The following is a 20,902-nucleotide window of genomic DNA, read 5'->3' on the forward strand; positions in this document are numbered from 1 at the left end:
AGAGGTATTCAGCTTCTTTCTGAGCATCAACTACAGGCTACAGCCATTGGAGGCAATTGTATATTTTGATACAAGCCTTGTTCTATGTCACATTGATAAAATTTCATTAATCTAATCAATAGACCTTTAACCTGTTTTGAGCTTTGTCATCTGCTTCTCCCTCTGCGGCTGCTGCTCTTCCTAGATGCAAGTCATGTAAAGTGAACTGGCAACTTCTTTTCTGGCCAGGAGGGGAGGCCTGGCCTTCCAGGCCTTTGCATCAGCCTTGCAAACAGAAAGATGAACTTCACTCATCACCTGCCACATGAAATCCTCCTCAAAGCAAGGACTGCTAGAGGGGACCATTTTATTAAGACTAGAAATTCTTTTGGGAGCACAGTCACAAAGACCCTGACATATGGAAATGTACGTCATGTCGTGTGATGAGACAGCTAACACTCAGATACAGAAGCACTTTGTCTGGGCTAGGTAAAAGCCAATGAATGTCTGTCTTCTGGGCTTTGAAGTCTTCAAGCACAGGGAGAGGAGATCATGGCATGTTATTATGGCTAAAACCACATTCAGTTCCCTGCTTGTTGACCAGAATATCTATTTATATGTGGAACTGAAGCATACAAGCTCTCCCTCTCTGAACACACCTTATTCTGCTTATTTGGTGATGTTAATTGCTGTGTCACAGAAGTGGAGGTTTAGTTAAGAGATGGCAATACATCAGCTAAAGAAAAAGCAGAAGGAATTCCATACCACAAAAAGTATCTTAATGCTAAAGCACAACTGAAGATGCCTGATGAGATCCTGGTCACCTCAGAGTATCACCCGCTTGGCCAGTCACAAAAAAAGGAACTGATTTTTGTCACTACCTCTCTTCATATACCTACTGAACAGCTCACAGACCTTGGAATACAAGCCAGCGCAGGAAAAGAGAAGATCAGTATGTACAGAAGGCATTAGCTTTTACTGGTCACTTCTTAAAAGCAGGAATGAATGCAGACAGAGACCACTTGCAAAGCAAGGTGCAGGAAGCAGAAGATGGGCACTGGGCTGTCAGTGATTAAATAGCTTCCGCTTTTCTAGCAAAACACCTATTTATTGTACACCATAGTGAGAAAGAAGCTCAAGCACAAAGAGGACAGTAAATCTATACAAAGTCTAGCTCAGACTATTGCATTCAAAATATCTGAATGCAACTTCATCCTCAGTCTCACATTCTGTTTTCTAATTTGGTGTATTAAACACAAGAAGCAGAAAGAGTCATCGTGTTTATAGAGCAGCCAGTGCTCCCAGGAATCCAGACTTATTTGGGACACTAGAGATAACCAAGTGTTTAAAGAAAGAGAAGGAATCTCTCAAGACAACTGGTTTCCAACCTGATCCACAGATCAGACCAAATTCAATCCTGCATATGTGTATATTAATATATATTATGCATTTCAACATGACAGCAGTTGTAGTCATGAAATCAAGTGCTGAATTTGATCCATTGTAATATTTAATGCACTGGATTCTTTGACCTGTCCCATTTCCTATATGGCCATAAAAGTTCAAAGTTAAATCTTCATTGTGTTTCTGTGCCATGACTCATATTTGGTCAACAGTTTGAAACCCCTTTTGAGTTCAGAGATGTCCATCAAGGACAAGGAGGGAAGGAGCTTGAGTACAGACAGATAAGGTACAAGGCATTAGAAAGATGTGCAAGACCAAGTTAAATAAACTACTTAAACATAAGATACTAATTTAGCAGTTTCAAAAGGGCCATATTCCTGTAGACAACCTAAGACATAGGAAGAAACAGGATTTCCTTTCAAAAGCCCAAGCTCACTGTTGTTTTGGTTGTTACATTTATTCAAACACACCCCACCCAGCTCTCAGTTAACTGCTTTCTCACTCCCAGTGCAGCAGGTCTGCAGTGCACAGGAATGTAATTATTTACACACCACTCCATCATTGCCACTATTGTCTGTACTTCTAAAGCATCTTGATTACTGATGAGCACCACGGAACTGCCTCCAAATAAAATAATCATCTCCCCTCATTAAGTCCCAGCTCATGGACTAAGAAAGGATGATTTTCCTTTGTACGTTCCTTTTGTAAATGTTACCACTTCACAACAGAGGGGGGAACATGCCTCTGATGACACTCAAAGAGACACATTGTCAGGGCTCTTGTCAGGATTTCAGCTTTGAGCAGCTTGTGCTTTTGCATGAATATTTTCTCCTGAAAATAAAGCACTGTTTGTCAGAATTAGGCATTCAAGAATCTCTTTCTAATGTCAGAATCAGGCATGTAAAAACCTCCAATGTCATGTCAGAAGGTCAAACTTTATGGAGCAGAATGTCATGGAAACCCTAACAGCAAACATTGCACCCACAGGAGAAGCTTCTAGCTCTAGCTTCAACACCAAGAACACACTTGGATTAAAAAACCAAGGAAGGTTTCCTGCAATCTAATAAAAGCAAAGCCTAGATGAGCCAGGTAAGCTGCAAGCATATATCAGTTCCCCAATGGATATTATCAAATTGTCAGATCACAAAATCTCACTGTTTTCAATAGCTGCAATGCTGTGTGGACATTTACACACAATGGAACTCCCCATGGTGGCCCAACACACAATGAAATATCACATTTCATAAAACAGTGAACTATACAAGCAGCATAACAAGTTGAATGGCATATCTTTGCTCGGTCTTTACAGACATCACATTTCTGCAACAAAAACTGATGGTGAAGTTGTCAGGTTGCCTCAGCCAAAACAGTGCTGAATTAAGCACCAGTCACTGTATAGTGATCAGAGGCTGACACCTGACATGAGGCAAACAACATTGCCTTTTATGCCTTGATTCAAGAGGAGTCATGTATGGTGTGGTATCTGCAATGGACAGCAGCTTGCAGTAGGAACTGCTAAATTACATAGATCTTTGTGCCCCTTTCTGAAGAGAACAGTTTGATGGCAGTACATGAGACATCCCTATTTCTGCACATCACCCAAAGCAACATCTCACCTTCAAAATGCTGGCTGCTCTCAAAGAACTGAGGCAATTTGCAAGTTCAGATTAAGGTCCTCATTCACAACTGTGAGAGGAACAGGACTCTGTCAGCATGAGTAGGCTCATGCTGCGTTCAGGCCAGATTCATCTAATAAACGCTATGTAAAGCTGCTGTGACCCAAAACACATGGACTTGTGCCCATGTATAATTTCCTCAGTGAGGACAGATAGTGACTCTTTCCTTTCTCTTCCTCCAGCCACTTTCAAGGTTTCCAGTACATCACTCTCTGTATCACTGCTTATTTGCAGCATGCTAGTGTATCTACAGACAGTCTAGCTGGAAAGTCACCCACTTATGTATAAATTATGCATCATATAAAAAAAATAATGCTGGGTTGAGACAAGTGGAAAGAAAAGCTTTGACAGGCAGATGTGATTTTTGTGTATCTGAAGTTAGAAGCAGCCTTTAACTAACATGCAGGATCCAAAGATTGAGAAAACCCAAGACTATCAGACAGGTTAGAGTGCCATGCCACTCTCAGCTCCCAGACACTGCACATGGACTGCACAGGACACTTTACAAGCCTATATTTGGGGTTGGAAGGATGAACATTTTCATATGTAAAGTCTGCATGTTAGTTGGATGCATTGCCTGGGTTGGCATGGTATTTCAAGAGAGAATTTGAATAATTTTCTCCAGAGATAGGAAAAATACTTAATTTAAAGCAATAGCATCGATCCCTAGAACAGCCAGTGTCCACCCCTACCTACAAGAGCCGTGCTGCCTCACTCTAGAATCTGGACCAAGAGAAACAGTGACAAAAATAGGATCATCCCTCAGTTACAGAAGACACAGAACTTTTAAATCAAGCTTAGAACTGTCCTTGAAGAATCTGTTTCTTCCCAGTCCCCAGAGTTATCCTCCACATTCCTTTAAGGGTTTTCATAGATACAGCAATATAAAATGGCTTATTGCTATGTAGCTGCTAACAAAAGACAGATGTTTCCTTCAGTTCCAAGAAAATGTAGACATGAAGCACATTGTGATGACCCACTAAACATTTCTGACCCAAATCCCTTTCTGCATGTTATTTCTTTACGTAGTTAGTCAAGAAAATGCAACAGAGTTCCATGGGTTTCCTGCTAATTACTGAGCCCGCCAGAAGTGCATGCTTGGGTCAATCTTAGCAAGCCTTCATCTGAGGGCAAGGAAAATCAAGCAACACATTTTCACTGAGTGAATCCAAAGCTTGAGAGTTCTTGCAATGACTCCAGAGCCAAATCAGCTGGTGGCTGTGAGCTGAACTCCCCGTGTTAGTATTTAGCTAGTACAGACAACACGCACTGCGCGCTGGCGTGCAGGATGAAGCATCTGTTTCCCTCACGCTGTTGGCTACATTCTTTACTTGATATTAATATCAGTGAAAATTTAGTAACTTAACCACTGGCATGAGAAGTCTGACTTCTAAGAGAACAGATGGCAGTGATCATCTCAGGTTAATTTTAGGCTCCAAAAATCATTCTGAGTCAGCAAAGCCTCAAGATAAAAGAAAGAAAAAGACATATAACATCTGTAAAAACTCGTACCTGTTTCCCATCCAAGGTATACAGCTTTTTGACCACTCCTGTCTCCAGTTTTATAGCTTCAGTGATATCAGTGAGAACTTGCTCAAAGGAATGGGCAGTCTTCTTGTTCAAGAGCACACGCACTGCCTTCCGGGGCTTCACCCCGCTGCGGATGATGGTTACCAGCTTGGGACGCACAAAATCTTTGTTCTCCTTGGCCTGGGCGCTGTTGCTGCTGGCCAGAGACTGAGGCGCTTTCTGGTTGGCAGATGTCTTCACGTTGACAGACCAGTTAGGATTGACGTTCTTGGTGTATTCCACCTTCTTGAAGAAGTTGTCAGATGAGCAAACGTAACTCTCCCCTTTGGAAAGAAATGAACACCAGTCTAATTCTACACTTCTTACCATAGGACAGCTGAAAACCTGACCTTATCCATTTCCTCCATTAATTGTGCAAATCATTAATAATTTTTCCATTAGCACTTCCATGACAGCTTGTTATGAAAACATTTTGGTTTGTTTTAATTTTATATTTGTGCTTATTTAAAATATGACTAGGATTTCCCCACAGTAAGCAAGTCAGCCATAGCTTACATCAAATACAAACCACTCAGCCACATGAACCAGGGGTTAAAAAAGGTTGAGAGTTCTAAAGGTATTCAGACACCTGAACATGCAACTAAGCTGCTGAAAGCCCTGAAACACCAAATTCACTTAATCACCTAAGTTATTTTGTAAGTTTACCAGCTTCATCTCCATCTTTACAGACCCAACTATATCCTCAGCCTGTCATCCCCTGCCAAGAGGATGTCAACATTCATCCACAAAGTACCTTTTGTCTCATGCCTGAATAATAATGAAACCCTGGTATTGAATAGTGTCTACCGAAAGCAGCTCTGATAAATCTTGTAGGCATAACAAATATACTTTGTTATCGTGTCAGTGGTCTATTAGAGGACAGACTAGTGGCAACTGATATAAAACACTACACCAAATACCACCCATTGCTTTTACATGGCTGGTACCAACCAAAAATACATCAAATCCCAATTTAGACATGGTAAAGAAGGGTTACACAGTTAGCAATTCATCAAAAAAAAAAAAACCTTCCCTACCCCATCCAAAATTAGTTCCAAGCTTTGTCTGTGATTTACAGAGTCCTATCTAAGGTTTTAAGAGCACCTTAAAGGATTTATAGGATCTTCTTTTGGGTCTGCAAATCTGATGGACGCTAGAAGAGTTATGACTAGAATGAGACTGTAAAACAGTATCCCTAAGGGAATGTAGCTGTCTAGTCTGAAATGACTCAGGCTGTTGAGCACTTGAGAATGCAACTGGAGAAAACCTCAGTCATTGCTAGAGGAAAAAGCTTTTGTCTCATCATTAGATAAAATTTTAATAGGAACTGAAGGTGTAACATAGGTACCTGTAGGATTTTATGGCGTTTCTTTGGGTGTTGTATTGAGCTGATTTTGCAGAATTAAGTTCTTTAAGTATTACGATAGGTTTGAAATCAAAATACAGATTGCACTGTTTTGAATAAGTAAAAATCTTTCTTCATATAAGTAGACTGGCTGCATTTCCTTATCTGTTCCCTACTGCAAACTGGCCATCTCTGAAGGGCCTACCCAGCACCTGAGTCTGGCTTTCCATTACAGGATCTCCAGGGCAGGATTTCACATGTAATTGGCAAAAGTGTAAATACGGATTTTCAAACAGCCCACTGATTTCCACAGCATTTTATGGCCCAGGCATGTAATGCAACCAGTTCAGTGTTTATGTACGCATCCTGCTGCTGATTAAGTTGCATTTTTGATGGAGGCACTGAGACAATCCCTTGACAGACCACTAACAGGTATATATAAACAGAAGACTTTAATAGGTTTAAAAAAGCAGTCTGTGTAGTATTTGTGTCCTTATTACTGCTAAGTGAGCAGCCACAGAAAGATGCAGGATGCTAACATTTGAACCCCAACTTTGTACCCAGTTCGCCAGAAAGGGATGTGTACTCATGGTGCTTACATCAACTGCAGCTTTTCTCCATCTCCAATGACCAAAATAATTTATCAACAGGAAGCAGATATTCTGTTTTCCCTTCTGAAGATGGAACAGAAATACAGAAGGGAGAAGACAGCTAGCAAGGTTCCTGATGAACACTGCCAGTTGAGCATTTTATCAACTAGCATCCCCCAAATGCAATAATCCCACCAGGAGGCTCTGTTACCTTGAACAGGCAATAAAGATCTATATTTGAGGCATGTATGCTGTCAGCAAAACCCCTCCATGAACTGATCCTGTAGTGCCCATCACTGAAGGTCCTTAATTTCTTACATTTCTTGACTCTGACTCAATAGAAGCATAAAGATACCCTATGGAGTAACATACATTATAATGAATTCCCATTGGAGATACTGGTTTCCAGAAGCACTGAATACTTTAAGTCTTTCTGATTAATAAGTGATAAGTTGTGGTTTATTCATCTGTTTCAGCCAAGCAACACCCAGTGCAGAGGGGGCCTACGCTGCTCTCCAGTTTCACAACTGTGTGAAGTGCAGCAAGGGGAGTTTGAAATGCACACAGGGAATTAGCCCTCCTAAGAACCTGAGCCCTCCCAAGCCCATAACCCCTGGGTGGCAGAGCCTTTAGAAGTGTGCTCAACAGAACTGTAGCATTAGACTTTGAGCAAAGGATTTCTATGTTTAAATGCAGGACTAGGAATAAGTGATTGGACGACTACTCACCCCTGCCCAGGCCTCCCTGTGGAAGCTACCAACCAATCCTGCACCTCTGCTTCCTTACCTGGAAGCAGAAGTAGCAATATCTGCCACTGAAGTGTTGCAAGGCTTCATTTTCATCTGTTTATGTAAGGCTTTGAGTTTGAAGACACCACAATGAAAGCAAGTATATATTTGTGCTGTGTTCTATAAACGTGGGAGGTATTAGAGCATATTTTCCATTAATAAGTTCCATGCTTTAAAGTAAACAGTAGAGATTATTGGCCTGTTCGATAGAGCACTATTAGTCTTAGTTCCAGCTGAATCACTTGAAATTCTTCCCTGCACACCATATCTGTCTAGTGTATTTACAAGAGCATACACTGAAGGCAATAGTGGCATTTAGGCAATACTCTTCTCCCAGGCTTTGTTTCCACAAATGTGGCATTAGGTAGTTGTGCATATATATATATATACACACATATATATACACACACTGACCTTTCAAATTACACCGACAGTCACAGGTGAAAATGTAATCTGCCCTTTCTCACTTGGTTTCAGTTAAACCAAACCCCTGCAAATATCTCACTGAATTCTAAATCCAGACAGCAATTTGCTGGGAGTGCCACTTCAGAAGAGCAGCTCAGAAGGGCAACTCTTCCAGCATCATTTCTGCAGTTACAGCAGTAGAGCTGCAGGGAAGAGGAGCTTTTCCTTCCTTCTTCCCTGACCTAAAGGTGTAACCCAAAGTTTTAACTGAATTTAAAAATCACTTCAGCTGATGTCTTCCCAAATCAGTTTATGGCCCTCAAATAGCAGAAAAATTATTATTCAAGTTCCTCAGTGAGACACATCCCTTTTGCCATTTGTTAGCCAGGAATATCTGCTATTTCACTTCCCACAGCCGAGTGCTACCCAAACCTTACCATGAGGTGGTATCAGGATTGGGCAAATATGGGCTGAGGACTTGTGAACTTGCCAGCTTCAAACACTGTTGTACTGTGGTACCACTGTGGTATTGTGGCCAGATCACAAGAGAGAGAAAACTAATGGGGAGTAGTGCTACTACAAAAAGAGGAGTAGTTTCTTGGTTTCTCTGCTACTTCCATCTATGCTAAGCCTACAATAGGAAGTCAAGGTGTACAACTGTGCCAGTAAAAGAAATGTAAGTGATAGACAGCATGGTTGCAGAAGATGTGCATAGCATAACAGAAGGAAGGGGAGGATATGAGATTTTGTCAAAAGCAAAAGAAATCACTCCAAGCAGTACATTGCTCCCCAGCCTTAAGCATAAAATCTGTGCACAAATATTTCCAGGAACACATCTTTAGAGCGCAAGCAGCTGTGTACATGTGCAGAAATCCAAATACAAGCCCTGAGAAGGTTATGAGGAACAGCCCTGTCATTGCTGCCAAACAAAACCACAAATGGCAGCCCACAGACACACATTCATTCACTGGGGGTGGGAAGATGCTGCAGGAGTGGAAGCATCCTCCTGAGAAGATCCAAGCTGCTGCTGAACACACTGTGGGCATGACACCAATGTGCTAAGAACAGCACAGTGCCAGGTCAGTGCAAGATGCCCTTCCTGCACAGTGAAACCAAAGCCCTGCAGCATGATGTGCACTTGTCATCATGCCAGCGTGCTCCAGAGGTGTCACAACTGCTATCGTGCCACCAAACCAGCCGAGGCGCTTATTTATTCTTTCTATCCTGCCCTTAGCAATAGATGAACTGACTGTAGACCTTAAGTCCTGATCAGCATATTTGCCATTTGAAGCCATGGCTTCTAACACACTGAGTTACTCTGGCTACAAGTGCATTACATAGTAATGTGCTACCCACTTGACAGAAGCACAAGGTGATTACTCAGCTCCTAAAGAAAGAAGGGATGATCTCAGCAGAGATAAGGTTTGCCTTAGAGAAGGTTTCTTAGAGGAACTCTAAGCTCAAGATGAGCACTAATCTCTCAGCCCTCTTACAGCAGCTCCTTGTGACAATACTAAAAATGACAGGCTGTGCTTTCAGGAACAGTTATCCTTCTGCAGCATGCCCCAGCAAGGTTCCAAGTATAACCAACTGCAGGCAGAAGTCTTGCGAGAAAAATCGGGAAAGCTGGATTGGGGCCATTTTGAAAGTGTCACTGCTAACAGTTATTCCAAAACCAGCCTCTGTGGGCTGCAGGCAATTATTTTGGTTGTAAGCTCTGCTCCTGCAAAGTTGAGATTGTGCTACTGTGCCCCGCTTTTGTGTTTCATGGGATTTACCATGACTTCAATAGGAATTAAATGGACTTAACACCTTGCAGAGTTCATTGCATATGGTGTTAAAGTAGGCTTTTAGTTTCAAATGCACGAACTTCCTGCTTCTTCATGCATTAAAAAGGATCTTTCTCTGCCTCAAGACCTACTCCACCATGGCAAAATGAACTCTGGAAGAGCTTCCTTCTTTTGGCTCTTTGAAAGGGAGCTCTTCCAAGAAAGAGACACCTCTTGTTCTGTTAAGTGAAAGAAACACATGGTTAGAAATCGCCTTGAAAACCATGTGATGCCCAGAAAGAATTTCTGGGACCACACCAGTGCTGGTGCAACAGCCAGGAGGAGCAAGCAAATGAAACAGAACCACAAGGATAGGGTTTTTTTATATAGGATGTAATTAGCCAAGCTGCCAGGACAACAGTCATAGGAAACAATGGCACAGGTTCCCAAGACTTCAATATTGGACTATGCGAAATTCAGTTTTCCAGGCAAACTGGAACACGCACACACTGGGTGGGGATTTCAATGCACTTCCCATGAACCCCTCAGTCCTAGCACACACCAGGCTCTGTGCAGCTCCAGGGTGGAGTCCCTCCTATGATCACTTGAAACACTCCTGGACAAGCTTTTGGAAAATATTCCCTGGGGCATGACAGGATACAAAAAGCTTGGAAACACTTTCCGGAACATCTCACGCGGCCCAAGAACATTTGTAATGAAACCCCATTGAGCAAAACAAAATCCTATTCAGCTTTTTCTAGTGTTTAATCTGAGGCAAGAGCAAATTTCAGACAAGTAGCCCAGCACAGGACAAGGGCATAAATCCAGCCTTGGATGGGCCCTCTGACCATAGCACAAGGGGGGCTGTGTCCTGCCTAACAGCCTGAGTAAACCAGGAGCTCAGAAGGGAGGAGCTCTACAGCTTCAACTAAATGTTGAGCCTCTCAAGTTCTAGTTTTAGTCTATGTCTGCATTTCTGCCTTTGCTGCCCATGTCTAATCAATACTGTATTTGTATTTGGTGGGTTTATTTCCACATGAAATCAGCCACTGGCTAGAAGCAGGCGCTAAGTCTACTTATAATAAAAAACCTGAAAGATGCGTCTTAGTTCTCAACGCCTTCTTCCACTTTGACATGTTCAGACCATAATCTCCCTGGGCAAGAGTTCTCTCTTCCTACATTTAAATGGTGCCTAGCACAGTAGGATGCCCCATTTGGTCAGCACTTCTAAATACATTGTGACAAATATCTGATCTTTAAAAATTGGGAAAATTTGGCTTCTGTGAAAGTGTCAGTCCCTCCCTCCAGAGGAACCAATTTGGTCTCCACCAGCACTGAGGTTAACCCAGAGCAGCCAGGACTCTGCCTTGTGCCTTTCCCTCACTCTCAGCTTGCACCTCACTGCCCCTTTCTTTATGTCAAGCAATTGCTAGTGGGGCCACATGGGAAAGCAGCAAAATGATGGAGTGGACTAAAAAGAGCTCATCTGTGGGACAACAGAGACAGCAGATTGCAACCTGACTTTGGAATGATGTGGCCAAGAAGAGCATTTCTTAAGCCATCTTTGCTGTGGAAATTAATGCATAACATCCACTTCCACCTTTATCCAGCCCTCCCTTCAAAGGAAAAGAGTAATCAGAGCTGAGACAGGGAGAATTTGCCATCCCATCACAATGGGTCTACAAGTATAAGAGAGGCTCAAATGAACCAAGGAACAAGCCACCCTGTCCAGATGTCAAAGGCAACTAGGTTTTAGTATAAACTTGAGTGACAATGTGAGCTGCTCTACTGTCAGCTTGAGCAAGGCTGGAAAAGATGGCACATGAGGTTTTTTAGTATCATATTCAAGTTTTCTCACAGTACAAGGCACAGAATTAACTGTTACAACAGTGGCTCACAAATAATCTATAAAGGCAGCTTCATATATCGACTTCCTAAAGCCTTGGTCACTAGAACCAATTATAATATGAAAAGAATAAAGATCACCTGGTGCTCTTTTCCAAAAGATTTACTTACTGACTAAACCAGCCATGATAGACAGTAGCACTTAGGCCCAACATCCACTCCTGACTCAGCCAAGGGAGTACACAAGTGGGAGATACTGTCAGCAATTTACCTGTAGTCAAGACCAGCTGTAATAGTGCAGTAATATGCTGTACTGCATTAAACCAACATATAGATTCAGGAAAAATACAGTCCTAATCAATGGCAGCATGTGCATTATTTACAAATACATTAAAACTGAATGCTGGAAATAGGGAGCCAAGATTAAGACATTGACTACAGTGATGGAAGATGGCCATTAGGAGTGAAAGGAGGGAGAAAAAAATGATAAGACAAGTTGATTTTGAGAGAAGGTCATTGGGAGACATGGACATGGGCAGCTCTCTGGTACAGGAGGCAGTGTGGGGAAAGCAGACAGCACGAGGCGAGGAAGAACTCAGCAGGCAGCTAAAAGAACCTGTGTGACAGAATCCTGGTGGGCTTCCAAAATGTGAGGCATTAGGGTTCAGTACAGGAAAGGACCAAGAGGCACACTGCAACTGGCAGTTAGGAGAGATCCGTATGAAATATTACCACTTCTGCAATCATACTGAGATGAGCCTCTCTGGTGAGTTCTTTTCCCAGGTTCTACTTGTTTATTGGAAATTACAACATTAGTCACATTATAGGAACTAGAATTGGTTTAGTTATGCTCAGTCTCCAAGCAGAAAGCTAATTTATATGGCAAACATACACTGTGCATGCACTGTTCTTGTATGTCACAGCACAATTACACTGAAGTCCTGTTCTTCCATGTGTGTACCTAGAGCACAGTTACACACACCCAAGCTAACAGCAGTTTACCACAAGGTTGGTTACAACCCTGGTATTAGAAATCGAAAGTAATGTATTTCCCAGATTGCTTTTCTGCAACAGGTCATCCCTAGAAATATGGGAATATTGTTATCACTAAGCTGTCAATAACAAACATATTGACGTTTGCATTTTCAAACACTGCATTCCTTTGTTTTCACTCTGCTCAGATCGTATTTTCCTCACGGATGCTCTGCTGAGGACACAGCCACACACACAATCCCGTTTTCCTTTTAGTACCACATCTTCAGTGCTGTTTCCAGATACCACTTTGGCAGAACAAAGCCAGAACCCAAATCCCATCACCTCCTGCCTGTGCCTTAACCAGTAAAAAACATTTTAAGAGCTAGATACCTTCTGACCTGCAGCAAAACCCAGTGTAAAGCAGGTGTAACAACTAAAGGTTTAACTTCACTGGCAAAAAAAGCAGAAAGAGCATAAATGCAGGAAAAGTATAAAAAGAGAATAAAGAACTGCATTTTCTGCTGTGGAATGACTGCTGAGGATTCATGTAAAACTTGCACCAAGCACGCCTGAGAGCTGCCACCAGAGAAAGGCTGTGGCCGTATGGAAAGCTCAGAATGAAACCTGGCAGAATCTCTGACATTAAGGGAGGCCACACCTCCATTTGACAGCTGGAACTGGGCTGAGAATAACTCCAGCAGGGCTGCATCAGTGCTCTGAAAGGCAGCAATTTCCTTCCAGTAGAACTGCTCTATGGAAACCAATATTTATTCTGTGTGCTTGTCTTCACAAACTATTTTGGGGAAATGAGTATCCCATTTGACAGATAAGGAATTGTAGGGAGAGATGCTTTAGTCAAGGTCACACAATGACTCAGTGGTGAGGATGCCCCTGCAGTTCAGTGGCTAACACACATCCATTGTCTTTTACTACAGGCAAAAGCCTCGAAGAATTTCTGTCTTTACCAAATCAGCCAGGTCATCTGCTTGGAGGAAAACGTCAAGGAACAGGGAAGAACAACTCCCTTCTTGCAACAGATAATCAGGATATTCCAGCTCGAAACAAAGAATGGATTGCTCGGGGAAGAGAAAAGCAGGGAGGCTGCGAGTGTCATCTGTGCACCCCAGTTTGGCTGCCCCACCAGCATGGTGTTGCCCACAGCCATGCCTTGGCCATGTAGGACTGATTTTGACTCATCCTTCACCCCACAGTCCAAGTGTCCCTCAGGGGAACAGGCACACTGACACCCCCTCTAGATACAGGGATACACTCAGCCCTCTCCTGAGCATTCCCTGCACACCCAGATGTGCCACGCAGGGATGCCTTCTCACACTCCCCCCCAGACCTACCACAGCAACGCACCCCCACACACACAGCCCCTGCAGAAACACTCCCAAATACACCCCCTTACATACCCCTCATCTGCACATCTCAGTACACCTCCCTTCCATACAGACTGCATGAATCATGTTCAGACACAGTACATGAACTCCCAATGCCCTCTCCACACACACAGCCAGCACCTCTCCTTACACACACACAGCCCAGCACACCCCCTTACAAACACACAGCCAGCACATCTCCTTACACACACACAGCCCAGCACACCCCCTTACACACACACAGCCAGCACACCCCTCTACACACACACACAGCCAGCACACCCCCTTACACACACAGCCAGCACACCCCTCTACACACACACACAGCCAGCACACCCCCTTACACACACAGCCAGCACACCCCCTTATACACACAGACAGCACACCCCTTTACACACACAGCCAGCACACCCCCTTATACACACAGACAGCACACCCCCTTACACACACAGCCAGCACACCCCCTTATACACACAGACAGCACACCCCCTTACACACACAGCCAGCACACCCCCTTATACACACAGACAGCACACCCCTTTACACACACAGCCAGCACGCCCACTTACACACACAGACAGCACACCCCCTTACAAACACACAGCCAGCACATCTTATACACACAGCCCAGCATACCCCCTTACACACACAGCCAGTACACCCCCTTACACACACAGCCAGCACACCCCCTTACACACACAGCCAGCACACCCCCTTACACATGGCCAGCACACCCCTTTACACACACACAGCCAGCACACCCCTTTACACACACAGCCAGCACACCCCCTTACGCACACACAGCCAGCACACCCCTCTACACACACACAGCCAGCACACCCCCTTACACACACAGCCAGCACACCCCCTTACACATGGCCAGCACACCCCTTTACACACACACAGCCAGCACACCCCTTTACACACACAGCCAGCACACCCCCTTACGCACACACAGCCAGCACACCCCTCTACACACACACAGCCAGCACACCCCTCTACACACACAGACAGCACACCCCCTTACGCACACACAGCCAGCACACCCCTCTACACACACACAGCCAGCACACCCCTCTACACACACAGACAGCACACCCCCTTACGCACACACAGCCAGCACACCCCTCTACACACACACAGCCAGCACACCCCCTTACACACACACAGCCAGCACTCCCCTCTACACACACACAGCCAACACACCCCCTTACACACACACAGCCAGCACACCCCCTTACACACACACAGCCAGCACACCTCCACACACTCCCTCTGCACAAACCCAATACCAACACCCTAATGAACCCCCTCAAGGAATAAGGAATCCCAACACCTCCTCTGCAATTAACCCTTCTTACACCTTCCTTCACATATGTATAAACCCCCAAATTTTACCAAGTGCAGCCCACCCAAAGCACCCTTCTGCATACACACACCTTTCATTAACTCCCCCTAAACACATTGCAGCACACCCCACACACACTCCCCAAACACTGTAAAATAATTCACACCCCACCTTCCACACATCCACCATACACACACTGCATGCACCCCAACACCCCACTACACACACTCAAGTCCCTGCACAGCCCTGACCACACCCCAACACGCACACACGGAGTGCATAAGCCCCTCAAAACACCCCCATGCACAAAGTGCATAAATCCTTCCCACTCGCATTACACACACACTACACGAATCCCCCCGCACCCTTTGCTTTTCCATTCACACCCATTCACCCCAGTGAGAAACCCATATCGCTCCCCAGCCACTCCCTGGATCCATCTGGGACACACATTCCTCCCCAGCCTGCAAAGACATGGGGACAGCCTCAGAAAGCCCCCGATCTATGGACACAGCCGTATCTAACCAGGAGTCAGACACACCCCTGTGTCTGCACCTGAGCTGGGGACACACCAAAGATGTCAGCCCCTGTACTGTTACCCTCTCCTGCAGCTCTCCAGAGGGAAGGGGAACGGGTAGACTCAGCTCAGAGGGGCAGAAATCCCCGAGCACCTGAGGAAACGTGACCTTAGCAGCAGCCCCAAGTGGTGCAGCCCCCTTCCCACCCCGCCTCCTCACTGCACCAGCCCGCGATGCAATTACCTTCCTCCAGCTCATCCATGCTCCCGATCTTCCGCGAGCCATCGATGGTGTAAATGTAACGGACTCCCTGAGGCAGGTTAATGTTGTCGGACAGGGACCGAGTGAGGTCAGCCAGGAGAGCATCGAAACTTCGGAAGCGGTCGGAGGACACGGCATATACAATCCCCTTGAAGTAGCGGTCCCCGTTGCGATAGAAACGCACCTTCTTGGCTTTCTTCTCGTTACTCAGTGCCTGTAAGGTCCTGGTTCTGTAGAAGCTACAGTGAGCACTGTGAGTGGGGCTGGGCAGCCCGTTCATACGTGAGCCTCGCATGTTTCTGGATGCCTTGTCTCGTTCGTCAAAGTGTCCAAAATCAAGTTCCATAGTTTGGTGAACCCTAAAGATCTGAAGCTGAGCAGGAAGATGGGGAGAGGAGTGTGAAGGGACAGGTTAGAGCCAAGCAGAGCCACGATCCAGAGAGAAAAACAACACTAAGGCAAAGAACTGTGTCTGGAGCAGGACAGATGCATTCGGGAAGCTCCCCCTCCCCTGACTGAGGTATTGATTCTGGAGACTGAGCGTAGGAGGGGTCTTCACATTCTGAAAGGCATTCAGCTCCTGGGGGCAGGGAGCACGTTCCTAGAGAGCTGTGTGCTCCTGCACCTGGGAGTTTTCAAAGTGCAGTAAATGAGGACTTGGGGCCAGAGGGATACATGGCAATCACAGCTCAGCCCCAAAACCCCTCATCCAAACACCAGTTGGCAATGAATTAAACCTCTGAGCCCTGTGAGGTTTCCTTTGGCAACAGAAAACAAGGAGATCCCAGTAAGTCAGCCCTTCAATCTGTCGAATCACGGAAGGAACCAGAGCATCTGAATGTTTAACATTAGAATAAACTGGCATTTATGAAAGAATGGTCACAGGGGAATAAGCAGTTTCTTTGTGACAGCCTGTTCAATAAGGGTAAGCAATGAGATCCAGCCCACCCTTCCCCCTATCCGCAGCCCCCTCCTAGCCCATCAATCAATTCCCAGGACCAGCCTACATCTCTAAGAAATGACTGGAAAGAAAAATCTGTCATTGAAATGAAGCTTTGGTAAGCTCCTTTCAGCCTGAGACTCCTCTGAATTGCATTTCTGCTCCCGTTTAATGAGGAGGAGAAAATAAAGGGGCTGTTTCCACCCCCCTTCCAGCCTTAAGTGATTTAATTGCTGGAAGTGCCACTGCCCAAGGGACACACCGCCCCTGCTCCTCACCTTTCATTGTTCTGAGCACGGGGGGCTCCCAGCCCCAGCACAGAAAAGCTGAGACTTGAGCTGACACCCACCAAGCAGGAATGTCTGTGCAGTCTCCAGTTTATGCTCATGAACAATCCTCCTCCTGCACCAAACCCCAACACAAAAGGAGGAGGAACCCCCAACCCTGCAGCAGAAAGCCCCTTCCACTCCCCCAGCACAGCCAGGAACATGCAGCTCACGTATGTTGCTTGCATGTTAATACAGGGCAGAAAGGGGATTTAAAACAGCACTTGGCAGCCAGGTATAAATCTAGGAAAAGCTGTTGCTATCTGTTCTCCACCCCTTACATTTGCCAGAACGAACCTTCTTGCCTGTATTTTTACAATGTCAATGTGACCTGTGCAAGAAAAATCCTTGTCCCCAGTCTGCAGTAAAGCACAAGATGACAATGAGGGAGATCTGCACAGAAATCACAAGTTTGGAACATTCCTCCCATGTCTGCAGTCGGGGCAGATTCAGCCCGGTGTCATGCACTGAACAATGAAACATCCAAGCAACTTCGGGAATGAATCAGAGGATGCAGGGGTTCCGTTTTAAAACGAACTGCAGATGCTGCAAGGTACTAAGAGGCAGATTCCCCCGTTCTAGCTGACATCTGTTACTTTCCTGCATGCAAGTCCCTTAAAAAAGCTCTACTCACCGGTTTTCAGCGCGCAGGGTGGAGATGCTGAGAGAAAGAACACCAGGCTCACTCTGCCTTTGTTGTCTGAGCTCCAAGCAAGAAATTCCTGCCAGGGTGGATGAGACGCCTCCTAGGTCCTAGTGCCTTGTTCCATCCCTCCGCGGTAACTTTGCCTCAGCGGTTTTTACTCTCATCACCAGTTTTCTCGTTGTTGTATTCTCTGTATTTGAGGAAAAAAAAGGGTGTGTTCATGCCAGCTCTGGGCGCATTAACAGATGTGAACATAACACGGTAAACAGTTTAAAGGGGCAGGATTTGGGGTGCAGTTCTGAAGGATGCAAATTTCCCCCGGCTCTAGTTTCACTAAGAATGGATCTGGCCCCACTAAGATAAAGGGGTAATTGGACCAATGCACCAGCATTATAGGATTACCAGTACTGGGAGGTCATGGCTACAACCCTGCAGTGTGCTGCAATGCTGGCACTAGGGTCCTGTGCACTAGGAAAGCAACTATGAACAAAGTTGACCAGTGAAACTGGGCATACTCCTGCTCCTGTCCTGGTTTTACACAGCAACCATGTTTACACTGGCTAGCAGAAAGGGAGAATTCACTTCATGGTTCTGCATGAAGTGCCCCTGAATAACTTTTCTCCGTTAACACTGGACACAAGCCAAAGCCAGAGCTCTGAATCCCAGTTCATTCAAATCCCAAGGGGCTCAGGACAGAGTCATTCAACACAATCTTAACCCAACACATTCAGCCTGGCTCCTGTGCCAAACTAAGTTTATTTTCCAATTCCAGCGCAGGACAACTCAGCTGTTACAAAATTGTACCAGGCTCTTCCACTTTGAAAACAAAATCTTTCACCTACTTCCTGGATGGAGATTTCTATCCTGCAGCTTGGAGAGCAACATCACTAACCCCACTCGGCGCTTTTAGAGAAGACCAGGATTTCGAAATGGGAGGGTCTTCCCATGTGTAGAAAGAAATCTTGCCTAACAACACTGTGCCCATTTTGAATGGAAACATCAGATGTTGTCATTTTGGCACATCCCAGCAGTATCACATTTAGTTAGTATTTATTCCAGCTTTGTCTGCCCTGTACATGATAGTCCAGGCAACACTGACAAAAACCCCACTAACAGCTCATCTTTATTTGCTAGCAACACATGACATTTGTTAAGTTTCTTATTCTCTGAAACCATACTTTTATTCAAAGGCTCCTATGCACCCCTCAGTAAAGCTGTTGACTAGTCCCTTATGTGCTTACTGGGATCACTACAGGGGACCCTCCAAATCTGCTCTCCTTCCTCAGGAATTAGCACTTGAGAGGAGCCCAGGGAAGAGCAGGGTCTGTGCTCTTCAGGCCATATGTCAGTAGGTCTCTAGAACTTTGAGCCTTCTCCTTCCCATCAGATACCATTTCAAATCAGGTAATTCCCAGCTGTTCATCACTACATGCTTAATCTGTCCAGGATTAACAATTCTTCTCTATACCACAATACTGCTGTAAATACAAATTTATTTAGACTTTTAAAATGTGCCAAAATACAAATTGTGTGCTAAGTACAGTAACAGCAAGAATAGAGAAAAGAAAACCAAAATCAGTCTTCAGTGGTGCACGGAGCTTTGACAGAGAAGAGGGAGACTGTTTGGGATTATGTCTAAGGATCTGGATACTACCCCAGGGTAACCTGGCAGGAGGATGTAAATCCATGCAGTCAGTGGAATTGTACAACATGTTCACCTCCCAAGTTTGACATGTATGGAGAGTTCTGAGGACAGCAAAAGGTCTCCAATAGCATAATGGATGGCTCTTGACTTCTTTGCATATCCTGGTGAGAAAATAAAGCATTTCTATATGGACATGTCTGCTCAGGACACTGCCAGAAGCTTTTTTGGAGCATGTGCACTTCTTTTAAAAAGCAGAATTACTCCAGCAAGACACCTGGTATTCATCCCTGACTGAAAGATAAGGTTTCTATAGCCAATGATGGTAACCTTGATCTTGAGAAAAACCTCAAGTTATTCTTAAAAGGTGTTCAAATCACCTTCGGTACAGTTCTCCTTTAATCCTGCCATGAAACAAGCAGCTAGAGCATCATCAGAGGTGAAGAACCCTGGAGCCAGGTTGATTTCACATGTTCTCAGTTGAATCACACCCCATTCTTCAAATGAGAACAGGATCACCTCACTCTACAGACATTGGCTACGCAATAACACATCAAAATACACAGCTTTTTCTTGATGAATGTAGGGCCTGCTCCTGACTTCAGTTCTGTTGGTCAGACACAAGAGCTTCTTCACTGGCCTTAAGGCATTAATGCTAGTCAGAACTTACATCAGAAGAGACTCACCCTCTGAGACACCACAACCTAAAACCATTTCAGGCAGCATGAGTGACTGAGAACTGGAAGGACAATTCTTCTGATCAGTGATTTCATCCAGCTAAAAAGGAAAGACAAATTTAGCTCTTCAGATTAAATTATCTGCTTTAAATCAGTTGAATCATCTTTCCTCCAGGAAACATGCAGACTATTGTCTGTGTAACTAAATCTGTATAAAGACATGTTTATTGTCATTGCTGAGCAACTGTGATACTTTGGAAAGGGACAGACTGCAGGTAAAAGGGATTTTGCGACTGCTTTGTTCTAACTTCTTCACATACGCCTAGAAACTCCAGTTTCTAGCATCATTAGGAGTTGCAGTCTGAAGTACTCTATGTCAATGCCCAGTTGCCTTGTTACACATCATCCTGACTTGTATAAAAGATTGCATATCTGATAGCACATGTTCTCTGATCCGGATGTAAGTTAGGGTGGGAAGTAGCTGAGGTCTGGCTGCATCACAGATGAGGATCCTGGCAAAATCCACATCAAGTGATTAGAGCTTTAGAAGGAAGTCTTGGATCAACATTTTCAAGTCAGTCTATTTAGATGCAGATGTTTAATTACATTTCTTATTTTAACCTCTGTTCTTCTGGACTGCTTTGGAAATGTCAGCCCTGGTCACTGCTTCCAAGGCTTTGCCTGCTGTGAGCTTACATACCAAAACTTTCTGAAAAGACAAATTACTATTTCAGGGCTCTGACAAACGTGTGGAGGCTGTCAAAATGAGAGCCCATAGTGCCAATCGCTCAGTCTTGACCAGGCTTTGAATCTGAAT

The 20,902-nt window shown here is 44.7% G+C and overlaps 1 protein-coding gene across 2 annotated transcripts in view; it reads right to left on the minus strand.

Moving 5' to 3' along the window:
- Positions 1 to 16,215, minus strand: part of DCX (doublecortin) — a gene marked incomplete at its 3' end in the record, with an annotated part of 67,001 nt that extends 50,786 nt beyond the window's left edge. Inside the window, exons 1-2 of one of the 2 annotated variants that reach the window (XM_080625090.1) lie at positions 15,837 to 16,215; positions 4,572 to 4,912 (exon numbers count right to left, since the gene is read on the minus strand). In XM_080625090.1, the coding sequence (XP_080481216.1) occupies positions 4,572 to 4,912; positions 15,837 to 16,200 (705 nt within the window). In that variant the 5' untranslated portion in view covers positions 16,201 to 16,215. The remainder of the gene's footprint in view (positions 1 to 4,571; positions 4,913 to 15,836) is intronic. The other variant, XM_080625091.1, reaches the window with a different exon arrangement.
- Between the last annotated feature and the right edge of the window lie 4,687 nt (positions 16,216 to 20,902).

This window comes from Psittacula echo, assembly GCF_963264785.1.
Source record: "Psittacula echo genome assembly, chromosome: 8".
NCBI classification, from domain to species: domain Eukaryota; kingdom Metazoa; phylum Chordata; class Aves; order Psittaciformes; family Psittacidae; genus Psittacula; species Psittacula echo.